Source organism: Amphibalanus amphitrite, unplaced genomic scaffold (assembly GCF_019059575.1).
Source record: "Amphibalanus amphitrite isolate SeventyFive unplaced genomic scaffold, NRLGWU_Aamphi_draft 000137F_arrow, whole genome shotgun sequence".
Lineage (NCBI taxonomy): Eukaryota > Metazoa > Arthropoda > Thecostraca > Balanomorpha > Balanidae > Amphibalanus > Amphibalanus amphitrite.
The window spans coordinates 449,090-466,960 of record NW_024881632.1 but is presented as its reverse complement, the minus strand read 5'-3'; the positions used below and the strand labels follow the sequence as shown (position 1 = coordinate 466,960).

Sequence of the window (17,871 nt, the reverse complement as noted above, 5' to 3'; positions counted from 1 at the left end):
TGACCTGATCTGACCTGACCTGACCTGACCCGCCCCCCCCCCCCCCGCCGCAGATTCCTGTGGCGATCCTGGTCATCACCGTGCTGCTGCGGAAGCGCAAGGGCTCCAGCTCGGAGACGTACGAGATTGACGAGAGCGGCGGCCTGACGGTCCACCACGTGCCGTCCGAGGGCGTCATCGACGACCACAACGCCGCCTCGACGCGCCAGGTGGCGCTGGTCACCATCTGCGCCATCGTGCTCTGCTTCATGTACGACGGACTGCAGGTGCGTGGAACAATAACACAGTGAAGTTTTTATATAATACAACATAATAGTCAAGTCATCTATTAGTCACGAATGTGCTCTCTTATTCCTTCAAGACTTGTGCATTTTGGGCTGGTCGCGTACGCTCTCGCTTAACTAACCCCGCCGTCGCCCTTGGCTGCCAGGGTGCCTACGGCGGCTACATCTACAGCTACGCCCGGAAGATGGTGTCGGGTCTGACGGCCACAGAGGGCGCCTACCTGACCTCCTGCTTCTGGGGCACGTTCGCCGTCGGCCGGCTGGTCTCCATTGGCGTGGCCACCAAACTCTCGCCGGCCTTCATGATCATGTTCAACATCGTGAGTAGAATAGGTCTCTCACATGGTGGGCTGATAGACAAATTAGCTTTATCGTTACATTTTTACAAATAAAAAACACAAGCACTGTATCTTATGACTGGTTAGGTACGTGACAACCAGTGCCTATCTACAACAATTTTGGGTGTTTCTTGCATTTTTATTGGCAGTTGCTCATATTTAGATTACATGAATTTTTATCATCTAAATGCGTAGTTGCACAGTTATGCAAAGCTGCAACTAAGCTATCTTGAATCTAAATTTCAACCCTACCGCCTGGATTTTTGGGGATAATGAGCTCCTCTCGCCATAATCCATCTGTTTTGGGCGAACATTGTCCGCATCAGCTCAAACGGTTTGCAAATTAAACGTAAGCTTCATGGCACTGTTTTTATGAGAAAAAAACGAAAGTTTAGACAGTTTGCTTGCGAAACACAGAAGATTTTTTACAGACATCAGCTGCCTGGTTGAAAGAGATAAATGTTACGAGCATGCATCAACAAACTCTTTGTTGATGCATCAGCTGAAACAACTTCAAAACCATTTATAACAAATTCCAGTGACCGTCTATCTTCGTGCTTCCCGACGAAAACCTTCTCCAGCTTATCAGGAAATCCTTTGGGTGAAGACGGCAACACGATGCTCCTTTAGATATCCATCAGCTGAATTGCCCAAAAGCCTTAGTGGCTGGCTGGGCGCAGCAGTCTGCACTGCCGTCGGCGCCTCTCCTCCTGGCCGCTGCCCGCTGCCCTCTGACTGCTGCCCTCCGACCGCTGACCCCGGGCTGACCTCTGAGAGGCGGGTTTTGCCGCGGGCAGTTCGGTCAGCGGAGTTCAGTCGTCTGGCGACCGGAGCGCTCTGTTACCGCGGATCGATGACCCGTTCGCCGGGGCGGTGGATAGGGACGGCCGCCGCCCGGTTACTGGAGCGGGGCGGGCCTGGTCACTGTGTCCGTCTTTATGACTGTGGCAATCGTCTGGGGTAGAGTGGCGTCCGGGTAGAGCGATAGAGTAACGAGCTGTTGACGGCAGTCGGAAACGGGCTGCTGATGCCAGAACGTCTCATTACTTCAGCGGAGAGGTCTCTCCTAACATGTAGTGGTAAGGCGACCTGAGCTGTTTTTACCGACCTACAGACACTGGCTCGTTTGCAGCTGACCTCACCTAACCCGACTTACGTCCACCTGACCTGACCCGACACGCGCTGACCTGGCCCGCGCCCTGTCCGGCAGGTGGGCTGCGGTATGGCAGCCCTGCTGATGCTCATCTGGCAGCACAGCCGTCTGGTGGTGTACGCCGGCACCTGCCTGTTCGGCCTCTCTCTGAGCAGTATCTACCCCACCACTATCTCGCTGGCAGAGACATACATCGACGTTAGCTGTACGTGACAGCAGATGGCGCGCAACGCGGCCACTTTCGAGAGCTGCAGGGTGCTGGATGTTTTGTGTAACGTTCTGAAAAGCACACCTTGTTTTTAGATGGCGTTTTTAGATCACAGTTGGTTAGAAACATGCCAGGAGCATGCGTACAGTTTCCGTATACACTATACAGTAACCGTCTAATTTTTGGTCGGTTCGACCGATTAGCCGATCGTTCGATATTATTCTCACCGCCCAGTTTATGATTTGTAAATAGCAAATAGAGCTTATCATACTCAATGTTTAGTATGCAGTAATTCTGTCAGCGGCTGGACTGGTGACGTTACCCCTTCTGTTACAGCGGTGATCACCAGTCTGATTGTGGTCGGGGCAGCCGCCGGGGAGATGGTCCAGCCCGTCGTGGTCGGACACGTAAGTTAAACTATTTTTGTCCCACTTCACGTAGAGTTTGATTCAAAACGGACTGACTCTGTGCCTTGCTTTGCCGTTCACCAGTATGCGTGGTACCGCTTGTGCGGACGCTTCCTCTGCCGCCCATAGATGGCAGCAGTGAAGACGCCTGAAGTTATGCTGTGCCGCATGGCACGGAGTGTATGCGGGCGGGCTTATCAGCCGTTTTCTCAATCGTTAGCGAACAGATGGGGATGTCTGGGATGTCGTATTGATGGGGAGCCGTTAATTGCCGATGACTTCAATAATTTGAGCGTCTCAGTGCGTTACGCCACTACCAAAAAAAAAGGTGTTTAGGTTCAACCTTTGCCATTGTAAGGAACTGAGCAGCTGAGACTGCCTGTTCATTCTGGAAATTGTTCAGACACTGGTAATTGGTGACAAGTGTGATATGCTTGATTCATTTTTTGCAGGAGTTCGAGTCGGTGGGTCCAGTCATGTTCCAGATCAACGTGATTCTGGTGGTCCTCATCTCGATCATCGTCGTATTTGTCCTGTTCGTCGTGGGCGCTTCGATAAAGAACCAGGCCGGTAAGTGAATAGGTAAAGATGGCCGCTCTGTTGGGAGAAATGGAGGAAAGACGTATTCCGTACAAATGATAATGATTTTTTTCTCATTTGATGACACCAGCAACGTTATATCACCTACGATAAGATTCTACCGCTTGTTCTACACATTATATACCACGATGAAGATAACATATTACCCTTCGAACGACCTCCTCCGTCGCAGTATCACCCTCTGACGAAGTTCCGTCCCCTCGGCAGGTCTGTTCCGCCTGTTCCGCTGCTGTATGGGATCCGGCAGTGACCCCGGCGAGGACACCGGTCTGATGAGTCAACACGTAACCTACTACTCACGCATGCCACACGAGGTCAGCTCCAGTGAGCTGCACTTCAACCCCAACGGCAAGGGCAGCTAGGTCGGCCTCTGGGTCAGCTAGGGCGGCCTCTGGTCAGCGGAGTGTTGCTGCTGAGGGGCACCTGGGTGTGCGCTGTTCCAGAGAGATGATGTGGTGAGGTCGTGAGGCGCAGACCGGTCATATGAAGGTGGAGGGTACCAGGATGGTCCGGCCGAGGTGTTGTGAAGTGGAAGTGTGAAGCGATGTGTCGGAGAGGTTACGAGTCGGTCGACCGATAGGTGGCGCTGGATGATTGGTCGACGACATCGGGCATTAGGAAAAGCTGGGAACGCTCTGAGAGAGCGACTAGAAAGCTCGAGGACTTATTGCTGTTATTTGTCGAACGCTGTGCGTCAAGTGTTTGTGTGAGAGGCAGTGGAAAACCGAAGAGAGGACGTTAAGTTATACTGGAGGGCGGAGCACCAAGAGCTGATGCCGCTGCATTGCTGGTGGTTTCTCGGCGAGCCAGGAGCGTCCGTGGAGACTATGTCGTGTGCGCGGTGGAGACGGCTGAGGCGAACACTACGGAGAGAGTGTGATGTGCGAAACGAACTCTGGCGAATGCAAGTGTCGAGTATGATAGAGGGCGTGTGTGGAGCTGAATGAGCCGGCCGTAAGAGGCCCCGAAGTCCCGTGTGGTCACCCTTTTGGGATACGACTGAGTGCACGACAGTACGCCATTCATTTATGGGAGGCTGTTCAACTGTTACAGGACGGAAGTTGTTGTTCGGATGTTTATTATCATTTATCGGGATAGGGCTGTTCGTATGCGTAGCTGCTGGGGTACATAGCCATGAAAACTGTCGACGGAATGCAAACGTTACGACTGATGGGACTCCAGCAATAGTTACGTTCTGTTATATATTTCCTCCCACACTGGAAGCATGCGCATCATCGCATGAAATGGTAAATTGGAGATCCATAGGGACTTTGTTTTCGATCGCAGTCTCTTAAGCGTTCAGATGTGGGCAGTGGATATGAGTCATTTGGTTTGGTCAAGGCAATTCGGTTTTGTTTTTGTCCACAGGTTATTGGAGCTGTGAGTGTATTTGTGTGCCATGGCAGGTATGGCATACGATTCCAATGTTCGCTAGCGTAGAATGGGTGTTCTCGAGTAAGTCCGCCTCTTGAATCCTCCGACTTTTCCTGTCCAGTCAATGTGCGTGAGTTTTTTTTATAACATATATATATTAGTTATTTTGAAATTTTGAATCATAACTTCAATGAATCCTAAAGTAACTTGTACTTGTTCCACCAGTGCTTCCTAGGGAATCAAGCCCTTTTCTCGGACTTACCGAACCAAAATAGAAGCATATCATTTTATTCTAAAACGGTACGCGTTCTCTTTTCCCGTCTACTCGAAGTTCGTAGCTGGTCCGGGCGCTGCGCCTTGGCACTTGGCGTGTACGATTCCAGTGGACTGCCATGGTGTCTGGGTAGCGGTGCCGTGTTCAGCTGTCGAGTGTCTGCCCTTCCACGATTCCCTGATCCGTCGGTTTCCTGTGGCGGTAATGAGATATGCCTCCCGAGCCGCTAATCGCACTCTGAACGGCGGGGGCACGGTCCGAGTCTTTAGCCGCGGGGCGTACGGTCCGGCTCCCCAAGCCGCGGGGCTCACTGTCCGGCTCCAGCCGCGGGGCTCGCCGTCCTGCCTCGGCCGATCAGCTCTCAATGGTCGGTCACCGTCTCACTACCGGCCAATGTTCTCCGTAAGACGTGTTGTCAACTCGCTGTGACTGTGAATGTCTCGTCGATTTCAACATTCTCGTCGATATCTATGCCTCTGGCCACGTTTCGCGGTCGAGTTTCTCAGTCTTTATCTAGAGCTGAATTTTCCGTCTCTCGGCTGACTGCAGCCGTTCGAGCTTAGGAATAGGGATAGATTTAGGAAAGGAGCGACTATTTGGATTGTTCGATGTGCTTTCAGGAACAACTAGACAGAAATGCACTCTTTAGGCTTCGGTCCGGTTTTGCCAACACTGCGCACAGTGTTTTTGCTACTCCAAAAACAACATGTACCTATTATCAATCTCACGGCTTTGACTTCTATTCATCTGTCGAGCGGTTGTACCATATTTGTGTGTTCGTACTGTCCTTACGTTGTGTGCATGGATGTTGTTTGAGGCAGACTGCAGAGGCTGCAGATATTTATTTAATGGAAAAGGCTAGCAGAGACGTTGTTTGCTTCGGGTGAACGAATAGTTGAACAATGCTATGTTTCGATGTAGGCATATGTTATCTGCGATTGAATGTGTTATTTGTCGTTTCTTGTTCCTTTCTTTTGTGCAATCACCTGTTACCTAATTTATTATCCGAACTCTCGTCTTTTTTTGACTGTTTTCTGTGTGTTGGGGAGTGAATGCTGTTTAAATATAGGAATCATACATACAAGCGCATAATTATGTCATGTGATATAGGCTTAACTCTAATGGTAGCGCCCTTGTATATGTTATAATAGATGTGCTCAAATGATACTACTGTTTCTTTTTTATCGGTGAAGTGAAGACCGAAGAGAGTCATGTTCTGTAGGTATTCACGGGCCAAGGGACAATAATATTACACTATAGTATTCGGACCTCGCGCAGTGCATAAGAACACCCAGCGGTCCTCGTTTTGTCACAAACTTTTTTGTCTTGACACTTACCGGAATACTGACATTCCTCCACGCACACTTGACAGGAAAAGAGCGATAAAAATGTAATGAGGCCGAAGAAGTCCGCATTAAAATTACAGGCAATATACAAAAAGTCAATAATGCTAATGAATTAAAAAATGAGTATATTAATGAAAGAAATCTGAAAACGGATGGATAAAATGATATCCAAACGACTGATGCAGTATAATGACATACAAACTGGTGATTAAACTTAGCATGCGCTTATGTAGCCTGTCGAGGGCCCAGGTTCTCGATGTTTTCCTACGGCGATAGGCGATTCAAACGGACTTCCACTTTCTCTGAGTGTTTTTCAGAAAACATTTTAAGGCCCGCGCCACCGCAAAAAGATGTGGTTAACGAGGGACCGACGATGTGTGCTCCACTCGAAACGAACTTGGTCAAAAATGTTGCATAGCTTGCTTCACGACAGTAAGGTAGTTTGGTAGGTATAAATGAGCTTCAGACTAAGGTCCAGTTGTAGGTAAAGTAATTTTCAAGGCTTTTCTCGAGTTTTGAGGGAGGCCGTGCCTCCAACTGAGTATTAAAATGTTCGAATAAATGTGAAGGGATCTGTTAACCAGTTACGTGCGCTTTTTTGTTTTAACTTCTTACTAGAGGTGGCAAAATGTGGACCCGAGGACCCGGTCCAAAGAACCAGTCTGGACCCATATGGGTCCAGACCGGTTCCTGGAAATTTTCTGACGGGTCCAACCGGGTCCTGCCATAAACCATACATCATGCACACTACAAATGATTGCAAAATATGAAGTGAATGGAAAGAAAACATTTGCTCATGTATGTTTCTTTGCACACTGCACCTCATGAATATTTCCAGTGCGAAAAAGGCTGTTTCACATGATGCAGCCTACCTACCTACCTGCAATGCTACCTACAAATGCTTTGTATTACTTGACTTTTGGGGAACGGGTCCAACTGGTTCCGATTCCAACTTCGACCGGGTCCGACTGGTTCCAGAAATATCCAGTCGGGTCTGGTTCGAGTTTGGTTCCCAAAATTTTCACCTTTTGCCACCTCTGCTTCTTACAAATTGCACTTGTGCTATTTAAAGAACATTTTCAGTGAGTAATTAGGCCATTTATGCAACGCATCACCCAATGCATCCTTACTTAAGGTAATGAGGGAAAATTTGAAAATATAGCAGTTTCTAAGGTGCAGATAAACGTATCTAAAATGACATTATGTTCAAATATTTATGTAGTTAGCGGAACATTGTTGTAAACGAATGCACGCGATTATTTGGTATTTGAAAAGTTTAATCAATAAATATGCAACAGCAGGACAATCTAATCGACTCTCGCACAAGGCCCTAAGCAATGACAGCGATGTTGAATATTGCTTCCAATGTGTCTGATGTTGTATTTAACCTAATTACCTAAATACTAGACTCGCCGTTCATCACATAACGTTTAGGTTTGCTGGATAACATCTCGACACGTTCGGTGTTAGGCGGATCTCCTGCACACCTAAAACATATTTCTACCGTAACACCTTGTCCTATCTATAAAAAGCTGTCAGCTAAGAAAAGCGTCCGCGTGCAGCTTCAAGCTTTACAGACCATTGTGGGATTCGGTAGTATTCTATGACCGTGGGATTCGGTGAGTAATGATACGACTCAGATACGGCTGATTGGAAAGCCGTTTTTTTTTCTTCTAAGTTTGCAAGGGCACGCGCAATGCCAAGTTGGAAGGCTCTTATTTTTTCAGTTATTCTACCCTTGGGTAAAGTACTAGTGATGTCAATTACGGAAAATCTGAATACCGATACCAAACCAAATACCAACCAAAACCATGGGGAAATACCGAAACCAAACCAACTTGGAAAAATGAGGGAAATACCAGCTTTTTACCGATTTCCTAGCCTTTTATACATTATTGAGGGTTCATGATACCAACAAAATACCAAACACATTACGATTGAAATACCAAATACCAAGTTGGTATCGGTTTGGTATCGGTATACCAAGAAGTTGGTATCCGATTGACATCTCTATAAAGTACCGTATACCAATGGGTGGCGTGGGTAGAAGCTTCACCAAACCAGTAACACCGCAGTTTGTCGGTTAGAATGGGAATGAGGGCCAGTCGTTCTTTCCATGCAACTTCTTAGTGTTTTTAATGGTACCTTTTATTAAAATGAAATGCCTTGAAGGAGTGGCGTCGCTTTATGGATACGGCCCGTCCACGGAACATTAGCTGCTCTGCTTGTACTTTATTTGAACAAAAAAGTTAAAAGGGCTCCAGTGTCCCAAGTCAGTTTGAAAGAAAAAGCGAAACGTGGCATGTGCGGATATATCAAATTATTTACTCATAGTTCCAACCGAATTGATAAGGTATTTATGAACTCTGGGTGTCCGTCGGCAGCAGGGCCGACGGGAGCAGCCCTGGTGACGTCACCTGTCCGCTGTGACGTCACCAGTCGGCTGCTGACGTCACACAGAGCCGGTCTATATTAGCGCGTCTCGCCGCCGTCGGCGACAGATCGTTCTGCGCCGTCAGAGTACGGACGAACGGTGTACGGACCTGCCGGTGACCGGTGACCTGACCCGCCCGCAGCGTGACCTGTGACCTCTGAGACACGCACTGACCGGGAGACAGGATGGCGAGCCAGTGCCGCCAGAACTACCACGAGGACTCTGAGGCCGGGGTCAACAAACAGATCAACATGGAGCTGTTCGCCAGCTACACCTACCTCTCTATGGTGAGCAGAACGCAATCGCATATAACCAGTGGCACACTGCTTATTTATGTGCTTACGTGCTTACGTTACTTACGTAGCTTCGTAGTTCAACGTTCAGAAGCAATTGCATTGCACTACCTATTGCACGGCTTGCATAAGCCTATGCTCTTAATTAAGAGTGCGAAAGTGCGAGTTACTGCGAGTTCCGGCTCCGGCTCTTTTCATAGGGTTTCTCTTTTCATTCGGCTTATCTACCGTCTAAATTGTATCTCGCGTCACATCCCTGTATTTACCAGTAGAATCAGTTGCATAATGCATAAGTACGGTGGCCGACCCGTCGACCCGCGGTAGCCCTCCCCTCTTTGGAACGCATTTGGCTCCCGTCGCTGGCAGCTGTGCGCGCCGAGTGGCAATGCGCAGCGTCCTCCCCCCTCGCCCCCCCCCCCGGACCGGAGCTCGGTCATCCAACCTTGGGGGAGTACGCAACTACGCAGAGGTGCCAGACGCACACTGCCTGAATCGGCGGGGGACGCTAAAGAAATGACGCTAGTGCTTCACACGATTCTCACTTCCCTTGGAACCCACTGTATAGACCTATACAGTGGGTACCTGTAATTTAAAATACCTGTAAATACCTGTATTTAAAAATTCGGAAATATAATTTATATGTTTAGTGTCTACCTTTTGAAGCATGTTTTTAACCCGCGAGTTGCGGGGGGGGGGCGTTAAACGCCCCCACTTTTTTCGCCGGGCCATAGCATCAAAACGGCGCGCCGCAGGCGCGCCAAATTTTTGGTACCTGTAGGGAATTGATTGAAGTTTATTGTGACAAAGTTTCAAAAAAATCGGTCGGAAATTTTTTGAGATATCGAGGTTTTAGTGACGACATGATTTCTGAGTTTTCGACCAAAAACGGCATATGTTCAAAAAATCATATAAAATCACAGAATAGACATACAGACATGCCGTAAACGTCATTAGACTGCCAATACCATGGTCAATCAAATGGCTATCTTCGATTATTGATTATCGTTCCGCATTTTCCATAATCTTGAACTGAATCTTGGCAATTTTTCGTGACTTCTTCACGACCATGATACATGAATTTCTTAAATTGAACTTTTTGAGCCAAACACGTACACATATGATAAAATGAATGTCACTATCGTGTTCTACGCCCCAAATTACCTATAAAACATGTGTCACAGGCTGCGAATATCAGTTTTGATTTTCGGGGATATGTGCCTACCCGGTTGACCTGACCTTGACCCTGACCTCTGCTTGATTGACCCATACATGGAGCTGACACTCTTGTAGGCCTTATAAGATGGATTGTGCACCGTTTTGACAGAGTTTATGGCGAGAGGCGCCCATTGCGAAGTTCTGAAGTCCATGCTACTGAAAGCCCGATTTCAGGTGTTTGACCTGACCTTGACCCGACCTGTGACCTCAAAATTCAACTTTAAAGTACTCATCTGAATCGTCTCGTCGCGCTCTTTCGTTTGCCGCCTCGTGCGTTTCGCTGCGCCTATTGGTTCTCGAGTTATCGGCTGGGGGCGTTTAACGCCCCCCCCCCCCCCCAGCAAACGGTGGGTGGCGAAATACCCCAGCAACTGCCGGGTTAAATAGAGACGGTAGACGGCCATTTTAAGGAAACAAATTGTCACTGAAGGTAAGGTCAAAGGTAATGCAACAGAGGTTATTTTGGGTCACATGTTGATGTTGCCGTCTGCCGATTTCGACTTTCTTGGCCTCATAACTCCTGGTTGCAATAGGTACCATGGGAAATCGTTCGAATCGACAGCTTATTATTAAAAGCCCTTACATTTACAGTTGACCACGGTTTGTTTTACAGTTCAACGGTTCGGTTTACAAAGGGCAGGGACCGTTTGTATTGACTTAACCGATACCTACTTATACTTTTTGCTTAGGTGAAGTCAGCTCAAGGTGTTAACCTCAGGTCAAGGTCGGGTCACACCGTCTTAGGTCACGAAGCTGGTCGAAGGAGGTTATGTCGCATATAATTCGATTTGGCAGGTCTTTTCGAGTCCATTGCGGCTTTCTCGAGTCCCTACTTCCCTGTTTAATTTGGTCTGTAATTATTGACGAAATATTCTGATGAGATCACGCAGTCGACAGAACAAAAGTGAAGCATCGGAACTCCCAAGGATGCTATGAGTTTACAGATACAGATACAGATACAGATGTATTCAAACAGGATCCCCTCTGAGGAGGGGCTTTTCACATGTTCACGTCAATGAAAAACTGAAAATACAAACAATGAAACGCATACATAACTCTTTCACGCACATGCATTCGTTCAACATACGTTCATGTCGGTGGCGTGGCCAGCAGCACATTTTTGACTTTATAGCGGTACGACAGAATACCTGGCTCGACTCCCAGCTCGTTCAAACGAGCTATGCCACGGTAGCAGAGCCTACGGCGGCCTGCTTCCGTACGAATGGATGGGAGTGTAAAATAGTAGGCGCGCCTGGTGTCGTGTCTATGACGCTGGCTAGCCCGCTGGCCAAATGTACCTCGGAGATATTCGGGCTGTCCGGACGTGATGATGCGCTCTACAGCGCTCACAGTGTGATACGTTACTAACTGTTTAGTGTTTGGCAGTCAACCACCACTTCAGCTCCTTAATGACTGCCACAACATTATCGCGACGCCGTCGACCGGATACGACACGTGCACAAAAATTCACCACTTTCTGCAGTCGACAAAGCTGCCTTTCCCCACACGATCCATACACCGATAAACCATACCGCAACACTGACATGACCAGCGCTCCGACAATCTGCCTCAGGGCTGATCGCGGTATCACGTGCCGTGCGTGTATCAGCGCCGTGAGCATGCCTGTGCATTTCCGTGTTACGGCATCTTCATGCGGCACAAAGTTGAGGTGGCGGCCAAGAATGATTCCTAGGTTTTTCACAGTCTCAGACTCGGTAATGGTAGTCGCGCAGAAGTTCAGGGTAACTGGTGGCAAGGTTCGAAGCATCGCCGGAGTTCCTATAGCAAGCATCTGCGTCTTTGCAGCGTTGAGCTTCATTCCGTTGTGGCAGAACCACAGATAGACACGAGGCCATTGCGTCCTCGCAATGGCCTCATCAGTCATCGATTATTTGTAAGTCACATTTCCTGCCAGTTACCATAAGCTGAGTATCGTCAGCGTACTGAACTATGGTGACGTCTTCGGGTACGCTCAGACACAGATCGTTGGAGAAAAGCATGTACAGTACACAGCTCAAGGCGCCGCCCTGGTACACGCCGATGGTGTTCTCCTTGCTTTGAGGTAGTCATGGGTAATTCCCGGTGCCAGAATAAAAACGTCCATAAGATTCCCATTTGACTTATAATGGTGAGGTCGCGTGATCTCACCGACGAGACCTCAGGTGACCCTTAAGGGAGTTCTGAGATATCGAAGCTGTGAGAGCTCGAGAGCTCACTGAGTACTGTTAGTTTCATTTCCCTATGAACGATCTCCTGGCACTGAGAGCGTTGAGGATTTGCGACATTTTAGGGCCGTGCGTAGATTCATTCGTGACACCATAGGTCACAGTGACCTGACCTAACCTGAAAATGCAATTATGTAGAAAGATCCGTCTTGAACCAAAGGTCAGGTGCGGCAGCCTTCAGCGCTATGTGGCCACTGCGCTCCGAGCAATTGCAAAAAAAAAAAAAAAAAACGTCACGGGCGGCACCCTTTGACCGAGAAGAGCTAATCTACCTTACCGTTACACCGTACATACATAACGGGACGGAGTCATCTCCCCTCCCCCACCTCCCTCCGCAGGCCTACTTTTTCGACCGGGACGACGTCGCCTTCCCCGGCTTCTTCGACTACTTCAAGAAGGCTTCTGACGAGGAGCGCGAGCACGCGCAGAAGCTGATGAAGTTCCAGAACCAGCGCGGCGGACGGGTGCTGCTGCAGCCCGTCATGAAGCCGGCTCAGGACCAGTGGGGCTCGCCGCTGGCGGCCGCCCGCGCCGCCCTCGAGCTGGAGAAGTCGGTGAATCAGTCGCTGCTGGATCTACACACGGTGGCCGGCTCGCACGGCGACGCCCAGATGTGCGACTTCATCGAGAACGAGTTCCTCACCGAACAGGTAAAGACCGAAAGCTGAGGAGCGGGGAGTGGGGGAATGGGTGCATGGGTGACCGCGGTTCATACAGCTGAGAAAGGTAATTCAGCTGGAGTATTACATAAATGTGTAGTGTGTAATGAAGCTGGAGCGAAGGAGCGATTAGTGCAGCTGTGGGCAGTGCGGTAAGAATGACCTACCATGAGGACCCAATCATGCCGAGCCAGCTGTCTGACCAGCCGTCTGTTCCCAGGTGGAGGCGATCAAGGAGCTGGGTGACATGATTACAAGGATGGAGCGTTGTGGCCCGGGTCTTGGAGAGTACCTCTTCGACCGCGACCTCAAGAAGGAGTGAGCACCGCGGCCCGGGCCTGGGAGAGTACCTCTTCGACCGCGACCTCAAGAAGGACTGAGCACCGCGGCCAGGGCCTGGGAGATCTGTTCGACCGCGACCTCAAGAAGGAGTGAGCGCTAAGCACTCCATTTCTTTTCCCGGCGTCACCGATGAGGGTCGTCGCCAGCCGGAGTTCTCAATCGTGTACTGCGGATTTCAGGTATTGAAACGTTGAGTTGAGCATTGTTGATAAGATTATCAGGAGTATGAAAAATAACCTCTTGCTCATATCTGATTTGCTTGTTCCATTGTAACACTGTACCACTGAGGAAGGGCCACGCCCGAATATATATTGGTCTTTAATTTTTTAATTCCTTCAGATATGAGCAAGAGGTTATTTTTCATACTCCTGGTGTACTGCGGAGTTCGACAACCGTGTAGGTACGCTTGTTTCAGTGGTGAAATGTAGCGTGCGTCATGTGCATCTAAAAATTGTGCGTTTAACTCCACAACCTTCGGAAGTCGCCGGCAGCGGGCCTCCTGTTGATATTGTCAGTTAAAGTGAGTACAAATAGCAATAAATCCAGACCAACTAACACACTCTTCTTGAAGTTGGATCATCCGCCACGCTTAGGAATATTTCGCTGAGCTCGTCAACAGGGCAGATGACACCCCCCCCCCCCCATCCCACACACACACACACTCCACCCCTTTCCACGGAACACCAACGTTTTCCACGACTCCAGCATTTATTAATCCACTTTAAAAGGCAGAACATTCGTACATCTATTTCGCGTCTGATTACGGGGAGCATCTCGAGGCAGCCGCTCGAACTTCAAAAGTCTGAGGCGGCCACTGCGAGTCGCTCCGGCCCATCCTGCCCAGTCATATATCGCAGTACTACACGAAACAATCCGGATACAATCCTAGCGTTCACCCAGAACCACACTCACGTCAAAGACGGCTGTTAGTCAGTGCTTAAAGACTAACAGAATCAGAACGCCGGAGATTTTCAGCGGCCACTCGGTACAGGCGGAGCTGGCTCGCCAGCCCCGACCGTTGCGGTTATCTATCGCGAGCAGTATATGTATCGTCATCAGTTTCTACAATATTGTCAGCATCACAGCGGGGTGTTGAACGGTGACGGCGGCGGGGTGGGGACCGGCGCACGCGCTTCTGTCATGGAGCGGACACTCGGAGACTCTGAACCACCCGAGTCGGGCGCGCGGCGGCGCTCGTCCGACCCGCGCACCGTCACTGATATTCGTAATATGAGACCTACATTGACCGCCCCGCTCGGCAGGTTAGACACCGGGAGCCAGGAGAGGGTCAGACCAGCCCGAGAACACCTCAGCGGGCAGCTGTATACACCAGCGCGCCGCCGAGTGCCGACCTCCTCACAGTCGCCGACCTGCCACCGGCGGGCCGGGCACTCGGATATTCCCTGGCCGCCGTCCGACAGGCCGACTCCAGCTACCAGCGGCGCCAGTGCGGCTCGCACGACACGGGACGGAAGCACACCAACCTAGACCAGCCTTACGACAATTACAACTCCCAATACACCATCGCTCTGTCACTACACGCATAAACATTCACAACTGTTCAATCCGGGCTTAATCACTCCTTCCATAAACATTTATCAATCCCCAACGGCAGCTGATATCTGTCTGCGACGTCTAATTTGGTCGCGGTTAGTGCATTATATCAATTGCACGATCGAATAAGCGGCGACTGAGTCGCCCTCCAATATCTACCCAGAACGCAAACCAGCGAGAAATAGCTCTGCCTCCCCGCCCCCCCCCCCCCCCCTCCCTCGACACATACACCGGACCCTCTCTGGCCCGTTCCTCCTCTCACATACGGCCCAGCACATCCGCCCTAGGTTAGAGTTAGTACGCGAGAGGAACTACGTCGGGCGATATTCACGTCTCCCATACCACTGCGTCGAAACATTCACGTCCGCGTCCGCCTACGTTATGGGTCAGTCACATCTCCCATCCGCCTGCGTCGGCGTCATGCACGCCTCCGTCCGCCTGCATTAAAAGCCGAGAGCTTCTTCTAGCCAGCGCAGCCGTACACAGCGCGGAGCTCAGCATCCTCTGACACAGAACACATCGGACCGACGGCCGTCCCAGGGAGCGAGGGCCCATTGTCCTCTCCCTCTCCACACTTACAACTCAGTCCACGGCGTCCTTAAGCTGCGCACGGCAGGCGCCGCCAGGAGGAGCTCCAGTCCAGTCAGTCAGACAGGCCAGTCTCCGAGGTCTGTCGGACTGCCAGCCACAGACCAGTGACCAGACCAGTCCAGTCAGACAGACAGGCCAGTCTCCGAGAGCCTGTCGGACTGCCGGCCACAGACCAGTGACCAGACCAGACCAGTCAGTCTCCGAGAGTCTGAGGGACAGCTGGCTAAAGACCAGTCCAGCCAGTCTCCGGGATCTGTCCGACTGCCGCCGGTCACAGACTCTGCCAGCCGTCCGGCAGCGCTCAGAGTCTGTCGGACCGCCGGTCACGGACCAGTCCAGTCTCTAAGAGTCTGTCGGACTGTCACAGACCATTTCAGCCAGTCTCTCAGAGTCTGTCGGCTGCCGGTCACAGGCTCTGCCAGCCGTCCGGCAGCGCTCAGAGATTCTGCCAGTCTGTCTGACTGAACGAGTCCTCCATGAGGCGGGTCACCTCCTCGGGGATGCCGTGCGCGATCCACAGCCGGTTCAGCTTGTCGTACTGCTCGCGCCACAGCGTCAGAGGGTTGCCACGGTTCAGGCCCTGGTCCATCTCGCCAAACTTGTCCACGTACGGCGGGGGAACGCTGGCACCTGCAGGGGATACCGCCGGCCGAGGAGGAGATGTTAGAGATGCCTGGGCTAAAGACGGCGCCATACGCTTAAATTTGAGTGGTGAACTTATGATTTTAGGCACTTAACTATGCCCAAGTTGCCTTGGTATGCTGACACTCAAAAGCCCTTGTACCATCCCTTCCCCCTGTACAGTTTCCTCTGTTCCATCCTCAGAACACGCAACCTCATCCATCCTTCATTCTCCATACCTCAACCCCCCTGATCCGGGCTGAAGGGCCACCTTCATCCGACGTGTGTGACTCCTCAGGAGTAGGGGAGAGTGGGGCAAAGCGGCCACCCTAACGCTTCTCACGATGCCAACGCTTGATTTTTAAACTTGGAAAGATTCTTTCTATACCAATGTGATCCCTATTAAGTTGCCTTTTATTTCAACTGCGTTTTATTTCCAAAGGCGTTCACATATGAAAGATATTGACAAAACTTTAAACCTATGCATATTGGCCACTTTGCCCCATACCCAGGGGCAAAGCGGCCACCGGCGTCTTCTCAAGTCCCGATAGGAGAAACAAAATAGTTGTCTTGTGTACGACTACGGTATTTGATGGCGACAAGGTTAAGCGAGGATGGATGTTTACTTTATCAACTTCCACCCGTAGGTAAACAAAGAAAGGATTTTCATGAAAATAAACATTGAATTGCATTATTTGGTAACTCATGCAACTGAAAACTGGCCAAGATAATTGCATGACGACACATTTGAATATAAATTATGTTTTTTATCCAGATGGAAGCAACTTATGGCCAATTGGGGGGTGGCCACTTTGCCCCGGCCACTTTGCCCCGCGCATACCGTCCGAGACAAAAATATTCCAGCTTAGCTATTAGTGGGGTAAAAAACATTAAAATTGGTAGAATACATGTACGATAACCATGCAATGCATGGACAAGAACGCTTATAAAAATTCCAAACGGTTATGGAATAACATAACATTTAAAAATTGTAAACATAGTTGGTAACCTGGCAAGAAATGCTTTTCCGTGTTTCACAGAACAATGGTGATGGGCCTGAAACCCCGGTCTGGCTCATTCGAACGACCGTAAAGAGAAGTATAATTGGAAACCATACATTGGAACTGACGCCAGTCATGAAGGGCTAAAACGATGGGTGGCCGCTTTGCCCCGGGTGGCCGCTTTGCCCCACTCTCCCCTATTTCCACGTACGGTGGGGCACCCGTTAGTGGGACCGGTAGGCCTGTACACTTTGACTGGCTCAGCCCCAGCAGCGCACATGGGGACCCGCCCAGGCCAACGTCCTCCCACTCCCCCCCCCCCTAATTCTATCATCAACCCGGTTCAGAGCCTCATTAGACCGAAAGGACCTAACGTTTCAAAGCAAAACAAACAAACCCAACCCTGATCCGCTCGGCCTATCCTCTGCTCTAACCTGTGCCCTAGTGAGTTGCTCACCGGCATGTGCTCTTTGATGCTCATTGACCTGCGCCCTCACCACTGTCCTGCTCTAATCTTGACTCGTGTCCTATCGTGTCCTTTGACTTGTGCTATGATCTATGACCTCTGTACACTGAACCCTGTGGCATGCCCTGTCATTTGAACTATGCCCTGACCTCTGACCCTCGCTCTCACTGACCCGGCACCCCTGACGTCTGACCCCCGGTTGACTGACCTCTGACTTTGTTGACCAGCAGGTGGACGCGACACTCGCGGATGCGCAGCATGACGCCGGAGCCGGCGCCGCAGCGCATCAGGTGCGCGTTACAGGCGCCGATCTGTCCAATGTGCTCCACCTGCACCTGACAGCAGTACGACTGGGAGCACAGCAGCTCGCCGCACGCCAGACACATGGCCGGCACGCGCGACTCGCCGTCGCTGCTCGGACACGTGAAGTCGGATACCTGGGGGAGAATAGGGAGAGGGTCAGTTGGGAGGGTACAGGGATGCCAG

The 17,871-nt window shown here is 50.4% G+C and overlaps 3 protein-coding genes across 10 annotated transcripts in view; 2 read left to right on the top strand and 1 right to left on the bottom strand.

Annotated features, from left to right (window-relative positions):
• LOC122382325 (major facilitator superfamily domain-containing protein 4A-like) overlaps positions 1–5,803 on the top strand; it is a 43,984-nt gene extending 38,181 nt beyond the window's left edge. For all 7 annotated transcript variants that reach the window (XM_043367516.1, XM_043367510.1, XM_043367517.1 and 4 more), the window contains 6 exons: positions 54–266; positions 431–604; positions 1,833–1,980; positions 2,320–2,390; positions 2,843–2,960; positions 3,198–5,803. In XM_043367516.1, coding sequence (XP_043223451.1) covers positions 54–266; positions 431–604; positions 1,833–1,980; positions 2,320–2,390; positions 2,843–2,960; positions 3,198–3,352 — 879 coding nt within the window. In that variant the 3' untranslated portion in view covers positions 3,353–5,803. The remainder of the gene's footprint in view (positions 1–53; positions 267–430; positions 605–1,832; positions 1,981–2,319; positions 2,391–2,842; positions 2,961–3,197) is intronic.
• Positions 5,804–7,292: 1,489 nt separating this feature from the next.
• Positions 7,293–17,716, top strand: LOC122382327 (soma ferritin-like). 2 transcript variants are annotated; one of them, XR_006256662.1, is made up of 5 exons: positions 7,293–7,603; positions 8,561–8,705; positions 12,490–12,801; positions 13,031–13,331; positions 17,613–17,716. XR_006256662.1 is itself a non-coding variant. In XM_043367519.1 (4 exons), exons 2-4 carry the CDS (start codon positions 8,604–8,606, stop codon positions 13,130–13,132), a joined length of 516 nt encoding a protein of 171 aa, XP_043223454.1. In that variant the 5' UTR covers positions 7,293–7,603; positions 8,561–8,603; the 3' UTR covers positions 13,133–13,709. The 2 variants fall into 2 exon arrangements, 1 of the variants encoding a protein (XP_043223454.1); XM_043367519.1 differs by lacking the exon at positions 17,613–17,716 and having other exon boundaries at positions 13,031–13,709.
• The window catches only part of LOC122382326 (E3 ubiquitin-protein ligase UBR2-like), a 32,415-nt gene continuing 28,385 nt past the window's right edge, over positions 13,842–17,871 (bottom strand). The window contains exons 27-28 of the mRNA XM_043367518.1: positions 17,594–17,822; positions 13,842–15,927 (exon numbers count right to left, since the gene is read on the bottom strand). Coding sequence (XP_043223453.1) covers positions 15,734–15,927; positions 17,594–17,822 — 423 coding nt within the window. The 3' untranslated portion in view covers positions 13,842–15,733. The remainder of the gene's footprint in view (positions 15,928–17,593; positions 17,823–17,871) is intronic.

Bases quoted from the DNA above. Each gene is read 5' to 3' on its own strand.
- LOC122382327 (XM_043367519.1), top strand. From the start codon at position 8,604: ATGGCGAGCCAGTGCCGCCAGAACTACCACGAGGACTCTGAGGCCGGG. The intron at 8,706-12,489 runs GTGAGCAGAACG...CTCCCTCCGCAG, and splicing joins GCTACACCTACCTCTCTATG to GCCTACTTTTTCGACCGGGA. The intron at 12,802-13,030 runs GTAAAGACCGAA...GTCTGTTCCCAG, and splicing joins ACGAGTTCCTCACCGAACAG to GTGGAGGCGATCAAGGAGCT.